We start from the raw sequence: 21005 nt of genomic DNA, 5'->3' as shown, positions 1-21005 counted from the left end.
CACACACACACACACACACTCTTAACTGTAAAGTAAGACTAATATAGAAAAGTTTTATTTGGGCATTAACGTCAAATGATTTTCCCCATTAATTCCCTTTTTTTTTTTTTTTTCCATTTCTAGCCTAAACACAAAGAAATGAGATATCTAAAAACAACATGCAAAAACCAGTCTTCTTTTAATCATTTCTCATATAAGAGTACCAGAAATAGTAATGTTGAATCCCATATACTAGGGAGATAACAAATCAAATGTGTTTGCTTAGAGTACAAAATTGACAAGATTTTCTGTTTAAAATAGAAATTGTGTTCCACAGAAAATTTTACAGTCAAGCCATGCATACTTTCTCAAATGATCTTAATTACAAATCTATACTAACAATGCACTAAAAGTACAGTATAATGCCAAACAGTAGTGACAAATGATTTTTCATTCAAATCTCTATAGCAAATCAATTTACAGCTCTAGCATACCCTGGAGCCGAACCATTCATATTAAGTAGAACACAAGGAATGCCCAGAGGCAATGTGCCTAGCATGTGCCTTTATCTGATAAAATCAGTATACTCATTCTTCAGTATACTCTGTAGACTCTGCTTTACTGGAAGCTTTCTATCCCTCCCCACAATCCACAAGACCTCTGCCAAGGAGGAGGTTTTCCGTGTCAAAGTGTCATGATAGCAATAAACATTGTTTTTCTCAAAGCAAATGGTTCCATTTCCATTATGAATAGCCTTTAGAAAGAATACAGTTTCTGAGTAAAAGGCTGACTTTTCATTTACAATTATCCCAAATATGTGATTTCATTATTTATTACTTTCCATGCTGGGCAAGTATTAGTCTCAATGTAACTTGAGATTTAAAAAAAAAAAAAAAAAAAAGATTTTTGAATTTACAAAACAAATTTCCAAAGGTGCTTTCTCATCATTCCTTTCACAGGCAGAACTATGTTTTTGCAGATTCTACAATCTGTAACTATATGAACAAGCAGCCCATAAAAAATATCTTGAATTTTATATAACACTGCCATAAGCATCTTAATGAATATGCTTAAAAGTTTGGTTCTCACTAGCTTTTGAAAAGTAGCTAATGAACATGTTTTCTGAAACATGAATAAAAAATTTTCCCCATGCATTTGCAACAGCTTTATCTGCTATTGCGTAATATTTTATTCTTAGAAAAATTTTTTAAATTAATGGAATATTGAATTCTTTGATATGAAAATAATAATATGCGTGTGACTCTGCTACTGTGGAAATTGTCCACAGTAGTAAATAACAATCAGTTTTTTCTTTCAAGTGGAAAGCAGCATAATTAAAAATCATAGTTATTTTTGCCCCTCTTTATAGGTCAGACATCTTTATGGTATAACTGTGTTTGAAGACTATTTGTATGCAACCGATTCTGAAAACTTCAATATCATCAGGATAAATCGATTTAATGGTACTGATTCTCATTCATTAATTAAAATGGAAAATGCTCGAGGAATCCGAGTGTACCACAAAAGAACTCAACCAACGGGTAAGATGCCAGACTTCTTTATAACCTCTGCAATGGTGAATTGAATAGGGATATGGCCCTTGTGTTTTTGTGTGGGGTTAAAGTGGGTGAGTTGTACATTCTCTGTTTTGATAACAAAATTGTACACATCTGCTTGATTAAATGGAATAGAGTTCCCTTTGCAAGTCTAAATGACAAATATTCAGTTGCTAGTGAATCGTTTCCACAAACATAGAATTGAAATGATGACTAGATTTAGTTTTTAGTTTCAGGAAGGTGCTTTGAATTGTGATGTATGCAGACAAGGAACCCAGATGCTAAGAGTTGTTGTTTTTTGTTTGTTTGTTTGTTATGTTTGTTTGTTATGTTTTTGAGGGGAGGGTATTATTTGGGGCGATAGATTTCAAATCAGGTGATTTTCTTGCAGTATCTGTCAAATTTTTTTGCTGTCATTGTGGTCTTTTGATTTACCGTCCCAATTGTTCTTTAGCACATGTTAATTAAAAATAAATTTTAATGAGAAGACTGCAATGTTTCTAAGTATTTCTTAAAAACACAAACTTGTTATTTTGCATAGTATGTTAGTGATGCTTGTTCATCAATATAATTTAGGCCTAATCATGCATAGAACGATGTAATATACAAAAATCACCACACAAAATTTCCAAAATTTCCATTATCTTTTTGTGCTTCAAATTAAAATTAATTTAGAATTATCTAAACGTTAAAATAGATTTGAGGCAGTGCATTGTCACAGATATGTTTGTACTAAATTCAAATTTGGAATTCTGTTGATAACCTTATTAGAATGTGATATTAGGACTTATTCATTGGCCAAGTAGTTCTTGGCCGTTTACTATGTACCAGGAGATAGTCTACATATGCTGGGAATACAGCAGTGAATAAAACAGACCAAAAAAAAATGTTTGCTTTTATGAGATTTACATCCTGGTAGAGAAGACATAATTTTGAAAGCGTAAATTATTATCATATTAGACGGTAAGTACCATAGAGAAAAATAAAGCAAATAAGGAGGATAAGGAGTGTCAGGGATGGGGGTAGTTTGCAATTTTATATTTAACGATCAGAGAACGTTCCACTGAAAATGTAAAACTGAATGAAGACTTGACATAATTGAAGGGGAGAGGCATGGATATGATAGGTAGAGAAGAGCAAGCTCAAAGACCATGAGGAAGAGCATGCTTAGCTTGTTCATGGAGCAGCAAGGAGGCCGATGTCTGGAGCAGGATAAACAGAGGGAAGACAAGTAGGAAATGAAGTTGGAGAAATAAAGGAGGACCATAACAAGCAGGTCGCTGTAGAAAATTGTAAAACAAAAAAAAAATTGCTTATACTTTTGGCAAGATGGGGAGTCCTTAGAAAGAAGTAAGAGGAGTTTCATACCTGACTGACTTTTTAAATGAATCAACATTGCTTCTGTGTTGCCAACACACTGTGGGGCACAAGGGTGGAAGGTTGGAGAGGGTGTGGATTGGACTAAGATGGTAGCAGTGAAGATGGTAAGAAGCAGTTAGATTTATAATATATTTGAAAGTTGAGTCAACAGGAGTTCCTGTTGAATAGGAGGTGGGGTATAAATTAACAAAGAGTCAAGGATGATGACAGTGGTTTGGGCTGAGCAATTGGAAAGATTGAGTTATTTTTGAGATTGGGAAAACTAAGTATGGAGAATATTAGGGAGCAAAGAATAGGAACGTAATTTTCTCATGTTATTTCAAGTGCATATCATAAGTTCTAGTGGCGATATCAGGGGGAAGGAGGTATTTGTATGTGTGAGTCTGGAGTTCACGGGGAAGTCTAGCTTGGAGGTAGCATTTGGGAGTCATTGGCATATAGATGACATTTAATACCATAAAAATGGATGTGATCACCACGGAAGTAACTATAGATGAAGAATTGAAGAGATCCAAATAATGGATACTGAGACATCCCAATAATAAAAGTTAAAGAAATTAGGAGGGACCAAAAGGGGAGACTGAGAAGAAGCTTGGTAAATCCAACTGGCCATTGGATTTAGCAGCATGAAGCTCACAGGGATCTTATAAGAGTAGTTTTGTGGTAAAGTGAGTATTTGGGTAGGATGGGCCTGAGAGAGATAGGAAGGAAAGGAATGGTAGAAAATGAGGAGATATAACTTTGAGAAATGTTGATGTGAGGTGAAACAGGGAAATACGGAGCTAATGGACAGATTACAGTGGGAATTACAGTTAAAAGAAGGATTTTTTTTCCAAGATGCAGAAATAATGACTTATTTTCATGCTCATGAGCATGATCCAATGGAGAGAGCAAAGGAATGATGAAAGTCAGAAAGAGGAAAGTTGCTAAATAGATGAGAGGAGATGTGATCTAGTATAAAAATGAGGTGAAATTGGAAAATAAAAGCAGCAATCTTGGTGGGAAATGAATAAAATTACATTTCACTTGTCTATTCATTTAGAGAATGAGGAATACAAAAAAACTGCACCACACAATTTTTAAAAGTATAGCAGTTTTATTACTAAAAGGAAATCACCATGTTATTTGTCACAATTTCAAGTAAGTGGCTATTAAAAAGAAGTATAATTACAAAAACACAAAATATTACTGACATTATTCCCACTGCAGCTCTTTCTCTTTGACCCATCATTCCTTTTCTCATCCTCTCCATATAGTACTTTTCCTTTTTGTTTTCTTCTCTAACATCTACAATCATGAAATAGCCTTTTATTCCTCAATGTCTACATGCGAACTCAGCCTGCTGCTTTTGACAATTTCAGACACACACACACACACACACACACACTTTCAACGGACTCAAAATTGAAGAAAAAACACTCAGCATTTCTCAGTAATCACGGAATCACATTTTTTCAATGTTAGGTACCCATATAATGGATTATTTTTTTTAAAAAATCCTCTTTCTGGTTAAATACTTAACCTGGGATATTTTAATAGTATAATACTTTTATACTCATAAGAAACATGTATTTTTAAAAAAAGTACAACAAGCATGTACCTAAAAAATCATGTTACTTATATTTGGTTTACATGTGAACAGTTTAATACAAAAGCATTGTATCTCAGAATTGTTTTTTAAGTGTTGCCCTAGGGGGATTTTGACAAATCCCTACCTCTTCTTCTATGGGATTTATACTCTTTCCAGTTGATCGTGGTTGTAAATAGTTTGGCATATAGATTTTTTGCTAGGATTCCTTTTCCTGCACTGTAAAATTTCAACATACTGATGCACGTAATTATCTTGTCTTTGGAGAATTTCAAGTGTGCTGTTTTTCATTTGTTGTAGTCAGAAGCCATGCATGTGAAGTGGATCCATATGGAATGCCAGGGGGATGTTCACACATCTGTCTGCTCAGCAGCAGTTACAAAACACGGACCTGTCGCTGCAGGACTGGTTTCAACTTGGGAAGTGATGGCAGGTCATGCAAAAGTATGTTGTTAAAAATCAAACATTTTGCCAGCAGCTACTGCTTCAGAATAGGGATTTTAGTATTAATTAGCAGCATCAACATCAGTAATAACATTAGATTTCATCAGGTGAAATCTGCCTGCAAATATGTAGCAGTCACTTTTCTACAAATCAGTATGTAGTGTTTAATTTTCTGTGTGTGTGTGTGTGTGTGTGTGTGTGTGTCCGTGTGTCCGTGTGTCCGTGTGTCCGTGTGTGACAGTGTGAATGAGAAATCTAATTGAGCTATAGAGTGACTAAATTTATGGATCTTCAGAAACATACTTTACGAAAGATTTTTAGGAAGATCCTTTCCTTAATTCCTTAAAGAATGTTTTTGTTCTAATGAACTCAAAGCGTTGGTTAACCTGATTTTCTTCTATCTGAACCAAGATGCTGCTCCTAGTCATAGGTGTAAGTAATGTTTCACCTTATCCAGTATCACTGGGGAGTGAAATTCATTTCATTATTTAATATTCCAGGTAAATGGAGGTATATTAATTAAATAATCTCTTTAACAATTTTATTTAAAAGCTTTCTAATAGACATTTTTTTTTTAATTTTTGAAATATTCTAGAATAATTGAATTGTTCTTTATTTAAATAAGCTAGTAAACATTTTTATACATGATTTTGTAAGTTTAAATTTTAAAAATTTAAACATAAAAATTAGTTAAGGTCTATACTTGGGATCTTCATAATCAGATATAGTAAAATGGTCCTTTTAGAAATGGCATCTAGGTGGAGACTGTTGGTCTTTATACCTCAAATACTATATTTTTTAAAGTTATGATGACTGCTTTTACAATGTACATTACGTCTCCATTTTCTGGTATCGAAGGCTTTTATTTCTGTCATTGCTTTCTCTCTCTTCACTTCCTGCCATCTCTTCTATTTTTTTGTTAAGTGCTTGCCAAGAACTGTGAAATGAGACCAATAAAGTTGTTACAATTTTAAGTCTCAACAGAATTAATAGTATAAATACATCAAAATAAAGACCCTGTGAGGTTCAATGGTGATATAATATGTGCGTTTCAGTATTTTGTTTTTATTTTCTAACTTTGTATTAAATGCTGGTTATGTACAGTTGCCAGATCTCATCAAGGGATCTTCTGGGTAATTGAGGGTACTGTGTCAGAAGTCACAAGATAGGCGACGTCGTGTGAGTGTGTGTGTGTGTGTGTGTGTGTGTGTGTGTATTTGTGTAACCAGGCTTTAAACAGGTCTAGTTACCACTTGGTAAGTGATGGCATGTCATACAAAAATAATAATATATACAAAATATATATATATACACACACACACACACAAACACACACACATATATACATGTTTGGGAAAAAACATAAGATCAGAATTGCATAAGCTTCAGTATCCCTAATTTAGTGTATCAATCAGGGTACATTTATATGAACAGATCCTAGCTATTTAAATGGAAAGGATCAAGGGTGAATAGATGCTTACAAAATCAATGGAAAGCCTAAAGCAGTATCTTCTAGAACGTGCTTTCAGAACATTCCTCAAAACCACCATCAAACTAGCCTGGCTTAAAACTGGAACATCTGCCAAATCAGAAGCTAGGGAATCAGGAATTTAACAATGACAGTGGTAACTTCAAAAATGCACCATTGTAGCTGAGATCGGGAAGCTTGTACCACAACTATTAGCTCCAGAAATATGTCACAACTGATAGTACCATACTGATAAACAAAACAAAACAATACCAAACTAAACCAAACAAAAAGACACCCTCTCTCTTGCCTCTTGATATACACAAAGGAAGGAGACCAATGTAGAAAAATTCAAATCTCCATTAGATGAAAAGCAACAGAAGTGGCATGCTTGAACTAATACATCTGATTTTGTTACTTAAATTTAAGCCAGAACCATGACTACATGAGTGTCTGTGAAATGTAGTTTTTAATTTTTAATTGTATATAGTAAAGAAAAACACACTAGACAAAACTTTATAGTAGGCATTGAGTGACTTAAAAAAATGACTTTTTAGTCATTTAGTCAACAACAGGGGAAACAGTTATCATTCTTACACACACAGATACATACACACACAGATATACATACACATTAAACCAATGAAGTACCGCTGTTACCAATTACCAATCAAAATATCAATTAAAAACAAAAACAAAAATACAGGTTAGCATGGATGGGTTAGGTAAAACCAGCATTCTTGTGCATAAATAATAGAATTGGAAATTGACATAACTATTGGAAAGAAATTAACACATACAAAGATATAAAACTGATGCTATCTTTTAATGAGTTAACCCACTGTTGACTGAAGAAATCCATTGTAAATGTAGGTGTAATAACAAAAATCCAGGAACAATCTAAATATCCAAAAATAGATAAGTAGCTGATGTGTTATACAGGGAACATGATGGTGCCATTGAAAATAATGTTTTAAAGACTTTTTAATGACAACGAAATATCATTAAATAAAAAAAAAAGTCACTAAAGTACATGTATAATACAGAGGGTGCCAGAAAAATGTATACACATTTTAAGAAAGGAAGAAACAGTATTAAAATTGTAATACAGTGAATGAAGCTAGCATTCATTTGATTAACGCCATCTTTGGCCTGAATGTCATACTACACATTACTACGTAATTCGATTCAAATTCGAAAGTAATACATAGCTAACATCTCTTGAAATTTGTAGATTTTTTGGCACTCCCCAGTATATCTACTGAAAACATATATGTGCATATAAAGTTTGTAGGAAATACTCAGAAATGTTAATGTACAAGTTAATATGCACTACTTGTTAAAAAAAAATACTATTGAAAGTAGGTACACATTGAAAGGCTGTGAGGACAATGAAGAAGAGATAAGTTAATATTCTTAACCCCAAACTTTTATTTCTGGAAACATATACTGTCATCTAAGAAAATATATAAAATACTAAGTTGAAAAAAATGCCAATCTCAAAATCATTATGATAATAAGATAACATCAACTTATGGTTTAGCAAATTATTATGTATTATACTTATCATACTGAAAGAATGTAAGTCTTAGTGAATCAATATGGAACATAATTTCAATGCTTAGATATAATAAAAGTAGAATATAAAATTGAATACTTATTTTATAATGTAACTAACTATGCATTAGACGAATAGATAAATTGAACCTGAAATAGTCACACAAAGGAATACAAGGCAGCAGTGAAAATGAATGAACAATGTCTACAACAACCATAGATTAATATAAAGAATGTCATAAAAATAAAATTAATTCATAGAATAATTCCCACATACAATTTAAACATAGAATTTAAAAATTAAACAATCTACTCTTAGAAATACATACAGCATATGTACTAAAACTATTTTTAAAAATACATGATAAGCACCGTAATCAGGATATTACACGTTTCTGGGGTGGGATTGGGGCATGTGCCTGCCTGCCAATGTTCTGGAAATATTCTTAAAATCTGTGCTAAGTACATGGCACTCGTTTTATATTTATTCTTTATTTATTAAAATGTTACACAATTTGGTTATATGCATTTAATATTCAACAGTGCTGATTTTCAAAGAAACACAGGAAAGAAAATACATAAAATGATAACATAATTTGCATTGAGGGTGTTGAATTTATGAGTAATTATTTATTTTCCTTTTTTCAAATGTTCTATGACACTATTGTATTTGAAAAACCATACCATAAGTGAGGTTTTCTGTACAGCAATTATTTTACTTTACAGAAAACCTCACTTATGGTATGGTTTTTCAAATACAATAGTGTCATTTGTAGCCTCAGTTTTTTGTTTGTTTGTTTTGTTTTGTTTTTTAATAAAACTGTATGTTTTCTCTTTCATATAAAATACTTCCTTCGAAATTATATGGACTGTGTGTCCCAGCAATTCAAGAACCTTGAGTATATGTTCATATTTAAGTCTGAAGGAGTCAGTTTCCTCTGTAGGCAAAACTACCTTGATTTTGGCATTTTTAACCCAGGAAGCAGTTTTTAGTATTTTTTGTTGTTGCTGTTTTTGTTTGTTTGTTTTTGATAAGGGCTGTGTTGTACATCAGAGTTAATGGCATACTGCATCAACATCTAACATTCTAATTAAGATGTGAAGAAAAAAGTGATGCTGTAACTGGAACTGGATTTCATTTCTTAAGGAAAGTAAAATCACATGATTAGACAACTGTAATATATTCACATGCAAGTATGTGATACTGTGTGATACTTTTTGTTTGCCTCTGACACTCTGTAGATGCAAACTCTGACTGAGGGCAGGGGTTGTTTTATGTATTTTGAACTTTTAACATTGTCAAACATAATGAATGCTACAGTTGCTATCTATAAAACATGTTAGATAGATTGTAATAAATTGTAAAATTAAATGTGCTGGATGTTTTGACAAATGTCCATTTTACAATTACAAGTTTCTCAATGATCTGCCATGTTTTTGCTATACAGACAGTTACAGACAAAGGAATAATTAACTAAATATAACCCATTCATGGAAGTAATTTCTATTTTAATTAAAGTAATGCAATTAGCTGGCCTTCTTGCATCAAGATACATTTGGCATATTTTAGTTTTAATTTTTGGTATTGAATTTAAAAAACGCTAATTGTGCCAGTTAATTAAACCATGGCATTATGCAGTGTAAAGAAGATTAGGCAGCATCAGTTGTTTTCTGTTTGTAATCTTTCTTCTGCAGGACCCAAGAATGAGTTGTTTCTCTTTTATGGAAAAGGACGCCCAGGAATTGTTAGAGGAATGGACTTGAATACCAAGATAGCTGATGAATACATGATCCCCATAGAAAATCTGGTAAACCCTCGTGCTTTAGATTTTCATGCAGAAACCAATTATATCTACTTTGCTGACACCACCAGTTTCCTAATTGGCCGGCAGAAAATAGATGGCACAGAGCGAGAAACCATCCTGAAAGATGGTAAGTGACAATGTGTAACATTAACTTCAAACTACACAGAGATAAAGCAATTTAAAAAGATAAATCCAATGTATGTCAAACTAACTTTTACCAGAACCCAAGTTACTATTGATTTAAAAATATGTGTTAATTTAATTTTCTTCAGTAATATTATTTCTACATATTTTTCACATACCAACATATTAAAACCTTCATTATAAAATTGAACTTGTAATCACCTACTATATTTTAAACATCACACTAATTAAATTGAGCTATTTATCCTCTTTCATGGAAAAAATGTAGATTTACGATGATATGCTTACAGTTCTATATGGCAGAACATAAGATTTAACAGGACATTACAGACTTTTGTACTGCTTAGTTCTCACTGGAATATTGGTCATATCACTGAAAGTGCATTAAAAGCATCAATGTCTGCGATGTCATCACAAGTCTTACATAGTGTTTCTTACTTTATAAATCATTAAAATGTAGTTCTCTCCAAATATCAGTATCTGTAGAGAAAGTTTAATTTTATATACCTATTTTTATGTCATATAAATGTAAACATATATACATGCACTTTATTAAAATCAATGGATTTAGGAAATTACTTGGGGAACAAAGGATCATGTGACAAAATAATATAGCTTTAGTATAAGTAGGAAATATATTTAATAATCAAGCAAACCAAGTCTTTGAGTGGCTGCTAGTCACCATTAGTGTGTTAGCTAATGAATCTGGACCTCAGTTTCTTCATATATAATCTGCTTAGTTCTCAAATATTTTAAAAGTCCTTGATTTAGGGAACAGTAATTGTAAGCTTATTTTACGAAGAACCCTGTGTTAGCTATCATAAAAGATAAAAGGGATTGTAGAAAATGGCTACTGCCTTCCAAATGTTCATAATCTACCCTTGGAGATAATATAAGCACACAAAAAGATGTAAAGGGTTTACAGCATTTAATTTAATTAATACATTCAAAGATGGCCCAAGTAAATATAAGAGTAGTGAAGAATGTCTGCATAAGGAGAGACCACAGGAAGGGAGAAATTTCCTAACATGGGTATTCCCAGGAAACTTCTTTGTGGAGAAGGTGGCATTTGGGCTAGATCTTAAAGAAAGAATGTTAAAGACGAGGGGAGGACATTTCAGCAACCAGGCATTCCAACAGAAAAACAAATGAAAACAAAACAAAAGCCCGGCTCCCAAAAGAGAATGAGGTGAATGTTAAGTGCATTACTACAGCAGGTTTTGTGTACAGGAAACAGTGACAGAGTGAAAGATGGTGAAATGAAAACACCTTAAATGTGAAGTGAAAGGTCTTGGATAAAATCCTGAAGGGGTAAGAGACAGGAAATGCTTTTGTGCCAAAGAATAATGTGAATGAAGAGATATTTTAGGAGAATCAATCTGGTGGTGGAGTGCAGAATGAATCATAAAGAAGAAAGAGAGAAAATAAAAGCAGAGAGACAGACTAAAATTATTTATAGCATAGCTGGTAATGAATGGTGATCACTGCTATCTTTTAGAGGAAATGGAGGCAGCATAAAAAAGATTTTTCGTTTAACTCAGGTTCACTTTAAATCAAACCTTTAATAATAAAAGCATACATTCCACCAGTGACAAATGAAGTGCTAAACTGAAAAAAAAAATCCCTGTTTTTGTCTTTTTTTGTCTAATTAGAGTTAAGGTTTTTACTTGAAACTGGACGTGACAGAGGCTGTCTGCCTACTTTTTTCTGTAGTGTGATATCAGATGATAGGGACTTGACAATTTTAGGACAATGAACTTGCACATTCTCTCTACGTAGTAGACGCTTTTCAAGTGCACTAATTTTGACCTAGACATTATCAAGAGGGACTGAAATGTAATATAGAGTGTTCTTGTTTTTTTTGTTGTTGTTGTTGTTGTTGTTGTTTTGTTTTTCTTCAAAAAGTGTCAGTTCCTGTGCTGTGACTGAATGGTCTAGGTAATAATCCTAATTTTGACAATGACATCTAATCAGTGATATTGGTGGTTCTTTGCATCTCACCACAGCAACAAAGATCAGCTCTAATAGCTGCTTGACTGCCAGGCACATTGGTAGAGTTTTGCTTTAGAAGTATGAAGGTTATGAGAACATTTTGCAGATTTGCACACCTGAAATATATTTAACATTTTCATATTCCTGTACAAGGGCCGTTAATGTCTTTTTATTAGTTTATCTTTTTTTCCTTACCAGTAAGGAGAATAATAATAGACATTATGATGCAAGATTAGCATGCCAAAACAAAACTTATGTTTGGCAAATGATAACTTGTGATTCTTGAAATTAGAAAAATCAACTTCTATGTGTGTTCTCTCACTTAGCTAGAATGTCTACCACCCACCCTGAAGACTGAGCGTCATCGCTTAGTTTGACAAATGAATTTTTAAGGTTGGTAGAAATTCTAAGTCTCAGATAAATTTGTATTGTTTGAAGTACAAGGCTATAAAGACTTTGTTGTTTGTAAATAAAACATAAATATCTTGGATGTCTTCTGTGTAAGCTCAGAACTCTTCTATAAAGGGAAAAAAACAGTACTTCAAAAAATGACTCCTCTCCATTCATTCTTTGATTTTTTTCTTTTTTTCCCTCTGAGGTTTATTGCAAACCTGCTAAATGTACATCGTGCAGTCTGTGTGGGAGCTTGTGAGCTAAAACAGTAGTTAAATCGATGAGATACAAAAATTAGCCATTTGAAATATTTACTTATATCTCAATAATCACTGAAAACAACTATGAAATCAAACAGTAATGATTTAATAAAAATAGACTTCAATAAGGACAAAACATTTACTAATCTGTTTTTTTTTAACTCTCCAAAAATTTGTCATATTTTTGTAAAATTCATACTCTATATTTTTTAAATTAATCAGTAGTTTCTCTATTTTTTCTTTCCTTTTCTGTCTCTCTCTCTCTCTCTTTTTTTTTTTTTTTTTGGTTGGTGCAGTCAATAAATATCCATTTAATGTCTTTTCTGGTCCAGGTTCTGCTCTAGGTGATAGGAATCTTGCAGCAAACAGGACCAAGCTGTGTATTTGGTTTATATCTAAATAATGGGAGGCAAATACTAAATAAATGAAAAATGAACATGATTATGATGAGTGTTGTAAAGAAAAGTAGAATACTGTGGTAGAAAGTAAAAGAAGAGATCAATATGAGACAAATTTATACTAAGAGGTCTGGGAATTTAAATTAGCCATTCTTACCAGGTACGATTGTTACTCTCTCTAAGAGAACAAGATAGAGTATAAGACTGAATTCTTTATATGAGTTATTTATAGGATTTAATTTACCTTTACCTTCTTTTGTGTCCTGTCCAAGATTAATTTTTCACCATTGCATGAATCATAATTTTCAGCAGAAAGGAAAAAACATAAAAATGATAACTTACTATTTAGTCTATTATGCATGTATTCTATTAGTACAGTACTTGTTTTTAAACTATATAAATTCATTCTACTGGGATACATATATCTAAATAGAACTCATGTTAACATAATTTTTCTTATCATTTCATAGCTTTAAAAGTATTTAAAACAACACTCAAAGCATTTTTCCTGAGTTTGAAAATTATTAATGTCTGCAGCTGTAACAGAAAAACTGTAGTTTCAATAGATCCCATAATTAAACTGGAGGCTTGAGGTCACTACGTTTGTGGTAATTTGTCACAGGAACTAACACAAAACTTGTGCTCTTAACCACTTTGCTATATTGACCTTATGTAGTTCTTCTGGTTGTTTTAATTTGATTGAGATCTGGAGTAGGTACACATTTCACACCTCAGAGTCTTCCCTTAACTGAGGATATATCACAGGAGAAAACAATAAATAACTTTGGACAGGATGCAAGATATGTTCCCCTTTTTGATACTATGAATAGAAGTATGTAGCCTAGAAGAAGGGGAAGCCATTTTTCTATGCCAAACGTATTCTCCAAATGACATGTTTAACCCTATCAAAGGGTTACACCATATTTATGTCATTGCGTTTCCAACATCTGAAGAGTCAAGCCCTCTTCATCACAGTTCCATCCCCAGCATTTCCATCCTTACCCATGGATTTTAGAATCCAAGTTTCTCCAATTATGTATTGAAATTTAGGGTATTATATCTGGGCCATGAATTGTTATTTGATGATTCATCATTGTAATACTTAGAACACTCAGGACCACCACCACCACTACCACTTCTCTCTATCTCTTTCTCTCTCTCACACACACACACGTGCCCACTCACAAGATCAATTTGAGACCCACTTCAAAACTCCCGAAAAATTTCCAGGCCTCCATTCTAACCAGTCCTAGGACAGCCAATAATAACAAATTACAGGATGTGTTCTGTTCCCAAGTGATGCCGGCCTTAGAGTAGTATTATCATTTTATGCACCTAGAGCTCACCATTTGTTCTTGGATTTTGATGAACTTCACCAGTGTATACACTAGGGATTCCTAGTGCCTCACAAAAATAGAGTTTTACAGTGATGAAAGAAACATCTTGAGTTATCACTAATGAATTATGTTACAAAGTTCCCATGAACATTAAAAAGTGATTACACCTTACAAAACATTTTAAAATTAAGAACAGCCTCAACTCTTCTGTTAGATTTCAGATGAATATCATATTTTTCTGACTTTAACAGTGAACTTTATCATAAAGAAAAGGTCTCAAATTCTGAGAGATGTAGACACTGCCCAGCCATTAAAGGAAATAATGAATACCATTGTCAATCATGAGACATTTCCTAATTAAAACTGTTGAGAAGAGATCTGTGAGTGTTTCCAGCTCTTGAGAATCTAATGGACATTGTCCTGCTGGGTAGCAAGGTTATAGCCTATTTGCACATACTGATTCTTGTTGACTAACAATAGGATGCTTTCCTGGAATTTACAGGAAATTTGAGTCCTGAAAACATGGGTTCAATTTCATGTTTAGTTTGTAAATAGTTATTTCTCATAATTTTTGATATTTCTCTTAAAGTATATGAGATATTAAAAAAACACATTAAGCCAATATATGCTTTTTTTTTTTTTTTTTCCTGAAAAGTTGACAGGGAAATGAGAAGATTGAAATCTGGGTTTTGAAGTATATTAAGTCATAAAAATGGAATAGTACAGAGATTAATGGGCAGCTGCAGGTGTCAGAGTGTCTAAATTTGAATTCTGCTGAATAACTTATTAGCTGTGTAAACTTGGGCAGGTTATATAACCTCTCCAAAGCCTTTGTGTACTACATCTGTAAGATGGGAATAATAATTATTCTTGGTTGATCTGAGAATTAGGAGCCATCATGTTTGTAAGGTACTTAGTACATGGTAGGTACTTAATTAAAAAATAGCTGGCATTATATGTATAGTTGTTTGAGATATATAACAGGGGTGCCAAAAATGTATAAAAGTGGACGCTTTGGTCAACGTTGCTCAAGCAGTAGTTCACCGTAATAACATTTAAATGTTACACTCGGTTTCAATGAATTAACAACTTAATTAAAGAAAGACAAATGTATTTCTTATTAAATAACTCTTGAGAATGTTCTTGGAATATTAGGACTTTTGAGAATGTTCTTGGAATATTAGTTCATTTACAATAGCATTGATATTGAATTTTCTATCTGTTTAATCTCATGGCTCTTTCCCCCTTACTCTTTGAATTAAGAGGTGCTAACCTGTTGTAGCAGAATATGAATCATTCTTTATTGAACATAATTAACCTAACCTTACATTACTGGCATTCCAAATTCCCTAGCACAGTAAACATTATGATGGCAAGGGAGGAAAATATTTTATTTTTTATTGACTTTCTACTTGCATAGTACTTTTCAAGTAGTAATATTTTGATCTTCCAGGGTATTTATTTAAATTACAAACTATTCAAATTTTGCTTTTGATACCCTTGAGAGTAGAGATAGAATATGTCACATAACGGGGTGTAATATATTTAGCTTTATTACATGATATGTCTCCATGTGAAAATCTGGGTATGCTCATATGTGTGATTTTCTCTCTTATTTGTTTGAGTTGTAAGTAGAATCTATAAAAAAATATTTTCTATAATACCAAGTATTTGAATAGATATAAAGATCAAGTAGCTAACCTAGGATTTAATTTGTCTTCTAGGTATCTGGTACTCTGAAAATTTCAGAATGATAATCGTGATTCAAGAAGAGAGTGTTATTCTGGAATGAATAAGCTAGCTACATAGCCCCAATTTCCTGTTATTTCTTTTCTCCACCCAGGTTTATTTTATTTATATTCATTCATTCATTCATTCAGCTTTTTTCACTTTATAACTATTGACCAATTCTTCAATACTAATTTCTACTAGGAGTTTTCAGAATGAGTTATACTTGTACCCTATCTTTATATTTCATAGAAACAAATAGAAAAGTAGATACACATCAGTAAATTTAACAAGGCAGTAATAGGTGGTGTTAGGAATGAGATGCAGATATAGTACTGATATAGTACTAAAGGAGTTTAGAGAGCAGATGAATTAACAGGGAGAATAAGAGATTTGTGTAACATATAGAATATTTTTTTAGCCTTGCAAGAGGTAAAGATTTAGAAAATAGAAAGATGAAAGAAAAAAGAAGGAATAGGCGGTAAAAATGGCACAGAGATGGGAAAGGAAAATATGGCTACGTATGACAGCAGGGAGAGCAGCAAATGCTGCTCACATTTATTAAACACTGTTGTTTGTGGGAGTCATGTATCTTATTTCATTTTACCTTCACAATAGCCAAATAAAAAGGAAAGTCTTATTATAAACATTGTTATACGGACTAAAAAGAAAGGCAGCGGGCAAGTAAATGTACAACTTTTTCTGACACCAAAGTCCATTTTTTAATTCATTTGTTTGTTTTTCCATAACAGCACATAAATTAGCTAAAAGTAGTATAATCCAGCACAAATGCTTAGATCATAGGGCTGATTTAGGAAGTTTGTGACAAATAATTATGGAAGATCTTGTATATCATTGGGTGGAAAGTTGGAAATATTCATGAGGTGATGGTGAGTCATGCATTTGTATATTCATTTATACAACCAACATTTATTGAGATCATATTAAATATAGGCAGTGTTCTAAGCCCTAGAGGTACACCAGTGAACAAGATAGACAATATCTTGGAAACAAAATATTCAAAAATACCGTGAAAAAAGAGATTTCTTATATGACTAAAAGAGGGGGAAATATAACCCTAAGCTATTCCGGATAGTTTATTGTTTAACAGAAGTCACCTTTATTTTCCAAATTTACCATAGCAATGTAGCATATGGTATCTTTATTCCAGACCAGGTTTATTCTAGACTCATACCTAGATGAGGAAACTGTATCATGTGTTCTTATACCTTTTGTCCCCCTCAATAAATAAATAAATAAATAAATAAATAAATAAATAAATAAATAAATAGATAGATAACTAGATAAATAAATAAATGTGTGCTACCTCAGGCAGAACTTCCTTAAATTAAATATTTATCAACTCTCTTTTCTCCGTTTCTATTAACTTATTTCCTCCTCACTTTTTCCTATGCAATTGAAAAGAAAATTATCATCAAAATATGTACTTTGGCTCTGAGTTTTTCAGGTGTAAAACAACAAGTTAGCTGTCATCTAGTGTAATATGCAATATTTAGATAACTTGAATAAATCTATTTTAATGATATTACCATATATGGTTGTGGTGATGATCCAATAACTGTATGAAATGTTTTAATACATATCTGTTTTCTTTGATTACTGCACATCTGCCTTCATGAGGTAGCAGTGTGTTTCTGGCTCTAGAATTAGCACTTTCATCTCCGTTACTAAAACAAGTTTTCATAAACCTTTATTGTACTTCAAAGAAGAATGTGCACATTTTGAGTCAGACACAGTTACCTTGATATTTTAGCTGTTAATGTATTTGTAATTTGTCTCAAACATTGGAATTTCAAATTGTAAAATTTAGTTCACTACTATGTAGGTAAAAAACAAAACAAACAACAACAAAAAAAAACAGTACCCTTTTTTGAAGTTAAAAAATATATCTAGGGATATGCATGAAAAACATTCTTTGTCACAATAACTAGCTATGAAATATTTAGCATTTCTACTTTTAAAGTAGTTTACATATGGAACTTCAATGAAATTTGATGCACTCCGAGACTGCATATTTGAAAAAAGTATATTAGTTTGCATTTACTACTCTACTAGCTACAGATACCTAATTTAATATTTTTATGAAGTTTTGCCAAAAACATATTACAAAGAGCTTTTCATTTGCTGGGAAGAAAACTTATGTTTAGAGAAATCAAAATAGACTAAAAATTGCTTGAGAAAATTCACACACGTTCAAAATAGAACTCCAACCTCATAAAGTGGGGTAATTTTGTCTTCCAAAATAGTTGGCTTTGTGACTGGCTATAGACATTGTTTAGTATCAGAAGATAAGTCTTACAGTTCAGCACAATCAGCAAGAATCAGTGACACTCAAAGTCCACTGGGGACTGCCTTTCTCAATACCGACAGGTAAGACCCTAGAAATGAGCACAAATCATAAGAAGGACTCACTTATCTCTGTTGTTCATGAGTATTTTCGGGGAAAAAAAAAAAAAAAAAGTCAAAAAAAAAAAAAAACCCTACAACAACAGCAACAAAAAAACCTCAAAAATATTACATATAATGACTTTTAAATTCATAGGGGAAATAAAAATACTGTGCATTTTATTTATTTATTTATTTATTTATTTATTTATTCATTCATTCATTTATTTATTTATTGCTGTTACCTGTAACATCTCTGTGACTCCTTTCTGATATTCTCTTTGTTATACCCTGAACACCGTGGGTGTGATATCACTTCAGAGCATTTGCATGTGTTGTTCCTTGTGTCTGCAAGGCTCTTCCACCAGATGTCCCCAAACCTCTCTCCTTTACCTTCCAGGGGTCTTTGCTTAAAGGCCACCTCCTCAGCCCTTCCTGGCCACCCCATCTAAAGTTGAAACTCTACACATATTCCCAGTCCATTTCCGAATCCCCTTTCTCTGTAGTTTTTCTCGAGAGTACTTCTCCTACATACATTTTGCTTATTTGTTGTGTTGCTAGAAGAATCCAAGCTTCAAGATGTTAGAGGTTTTTGTTTGTTTTTTTCACTGATAGATCCTTGGGACCTAGAACGGCACCTGGTGTACAGTAGCTATACAATGAATATTCACTGAAGGGATGACTAGGTCCTTCAATTTGGCTGGCATTAATTTAAAAGTAGTAATTAAACCAATTAAACAGCTAAGATTGGAGCATGATTATTTTGTGATCTAAAATAAGAAACAATAGCATAAATCCTCAGTATTATTTTTTTGATTATCTGAAGTTATCATTTGGTATTTACTGAATTTGTTCTTTTAATGGGCTTCCCTGATGATTTTTCAGGAATCCTGTAAACTTTTTTTTTTTTTTTTACCATATTTTCATGATTTATTTGAACTTTCACGTTTTTAAATGAAAAAAAAATAATTATGATTTTTAGTTAACACACACGAGACATTCCTGTCTTAACAAACTTTCGCAGGCACTCTAACTCAACATCTCATTGTCTTGCACAGAATCAAATTATGATTTTCTTGCATAGTTGCATACCTACCTTGAATGGTTTTATGCTATATACTTATTTAGATGAATTATTCTGCACTAATTTTCTTTACGGTTTTCCTATGAAATTGTGAGGATTCACTTAGCTTACTGCACCAAATTTGTTACAAAACATAGCATTAATACAAATACTTCAACTGTCTTTCCTTTTCTTACAGATTATCTACACTTAGCCTTTGACATCTTCTGTGTATTAAAAATAATACATTCCCCAAACCATTCATTTATTTTATTACATCTTTAAAAATAATTTGATCTACTTTTATTTAGTTGGTGGAAAAATTTCAAAATAGTAGAGATTCTATATAACCCTCACAGTTTTCCCAAATAGTAACATCATACTTAACAATATTACAGTTATCAAAACCAGAAACCAAAGATATTTCTCAAATTTCATCAGTTTTGCCATAGTCTTATGACTTCTCAATCTCATGTTTTTCCTTACACTTTATATTTGACTTCCCTTCATAAACACATTTGTTGAATCTCTACATTGTCAGCCATCACATATAGCTTGGTAAGAAAATAAAGCTATAGTTTAGTAAGAATAATGTTTTTTTTTTTTTTTTTTATTAGGAAGTTGGTAAAGAATCCTTCCTTCAGTAATCTTACTCTATCTCCAATCCCTTCTCCTCTTCTCTGTGCCATCCTTTCCTTCTACTGAGTCATTGCTTATATTAACTTTCTTTGACCCTTGAATCTGTTTATGGTTTTTCTTTTACAGTTCTAGAGATCAAACTTTAACATAAAATAGATAAGCATATTGGAACAATGAGTCAAATATTTAGATTTACTGTTTTGACTGCTAACTAAACGTGGATTCTTGTGAATCATTTTACTTTTCTGGGAACTTGTTTTATTACTTGTGGAATGTAGACATTTGGCTATATGATTCTTTAGCTTCTTTTGTCTCTAAAATACTGACTTTATAGCTAAGTTTCACAATAGTTTTATTATTATGATGTTTCCTGACTCAATATATTATTATATTTTTTCCTGGCTACCTGTAAACCAAGGAGAATTGTGACTATGTGCATTTTCTTAGATATTTGTAGAAGGTTTTTGAGATAAACTACTATAAGGACTTTTTCTCCTTTATTACATTTACCTGTCATCCACAAATGCATTTTACCTATAGGTTTTCTCTCTGGGTAGTAATGTAGTCCTAAAACAAATATACTTTTGTTTAATGTAGAATAATAAGCTAAGGTCTAAGAGGATGGTCACATGAGCTGACATATTTGTTCTTTTTCATGGTAATGACAAAAACGATGGAGATTTACAGCCTCTGGCTTCTAAGCTCACCTTGAAATTTAATGATCAGTGTATTTCACTAAACATGATGCCTAAGCAAAGTGTGTGCTACCTTGTTTTAAAACTTCAGTGAACCTTATCAATTGAAGTAGTATAAATATTTGAGTGCTTAAATGGTCAAATGCAAATATATGAAGTGCATTAGAAACTAT

General features: G+C 32.3%; 1 protein-coding gene across 5 annotated transcripts in view; it reads left to right on the top strand.

Moving 5' to 3' along the window:
* Window positions 1-21005, top strand: part of LRP1B (LDL receptor related protein 1B) — a 1798389-nt gene that overhangs the window by 1006209 nt on the left and 771175 nt on the right. For all 5 annotated transcript variants that reach the window (XR_012497488.1, XM_074335786.1, XM_074335783.1 and 2 more), the window contains 3 exons: window positions 1349-1520; window positions 4804-4947; window positions 9668-9904. Coding sequence is in view for 4 of the 5 variants with exons in the window: in XM_074335786.1 (XP_074191887.1) it covers window positions 1349-1520; window positions 4804-4947; window positions 9668-9904 (553 nt within the window). In the remaining variant the exon portion in view is untranslated. The remainder of the gene's footprint in view (window positions 1-1348; window positions 1521-4803; window positions 4948-9667; window positions 9905-21005) is intronic.

This window comes from Rhinolophus sinicus, linkage group LG01 (assembly GCF_036562045.2).
Source record: "Rhinolophus sinicus isolate RSC01 linkage group LG01, ASM3656204v1, whole genome shotgun sequence".
Classification (NCBI taxonomy): Eukaryota; Metazoa; Chordata; class Mammalia; order Chiroptera; family Rhinolophidae; genus Rhinolophus; species Rhinolophus sinicus.
The sequence above is the reverse complement of the archived record's forward strand: the minus strand, read 5'-3'. Positions and strand labels throughout refer to the sequence as shown.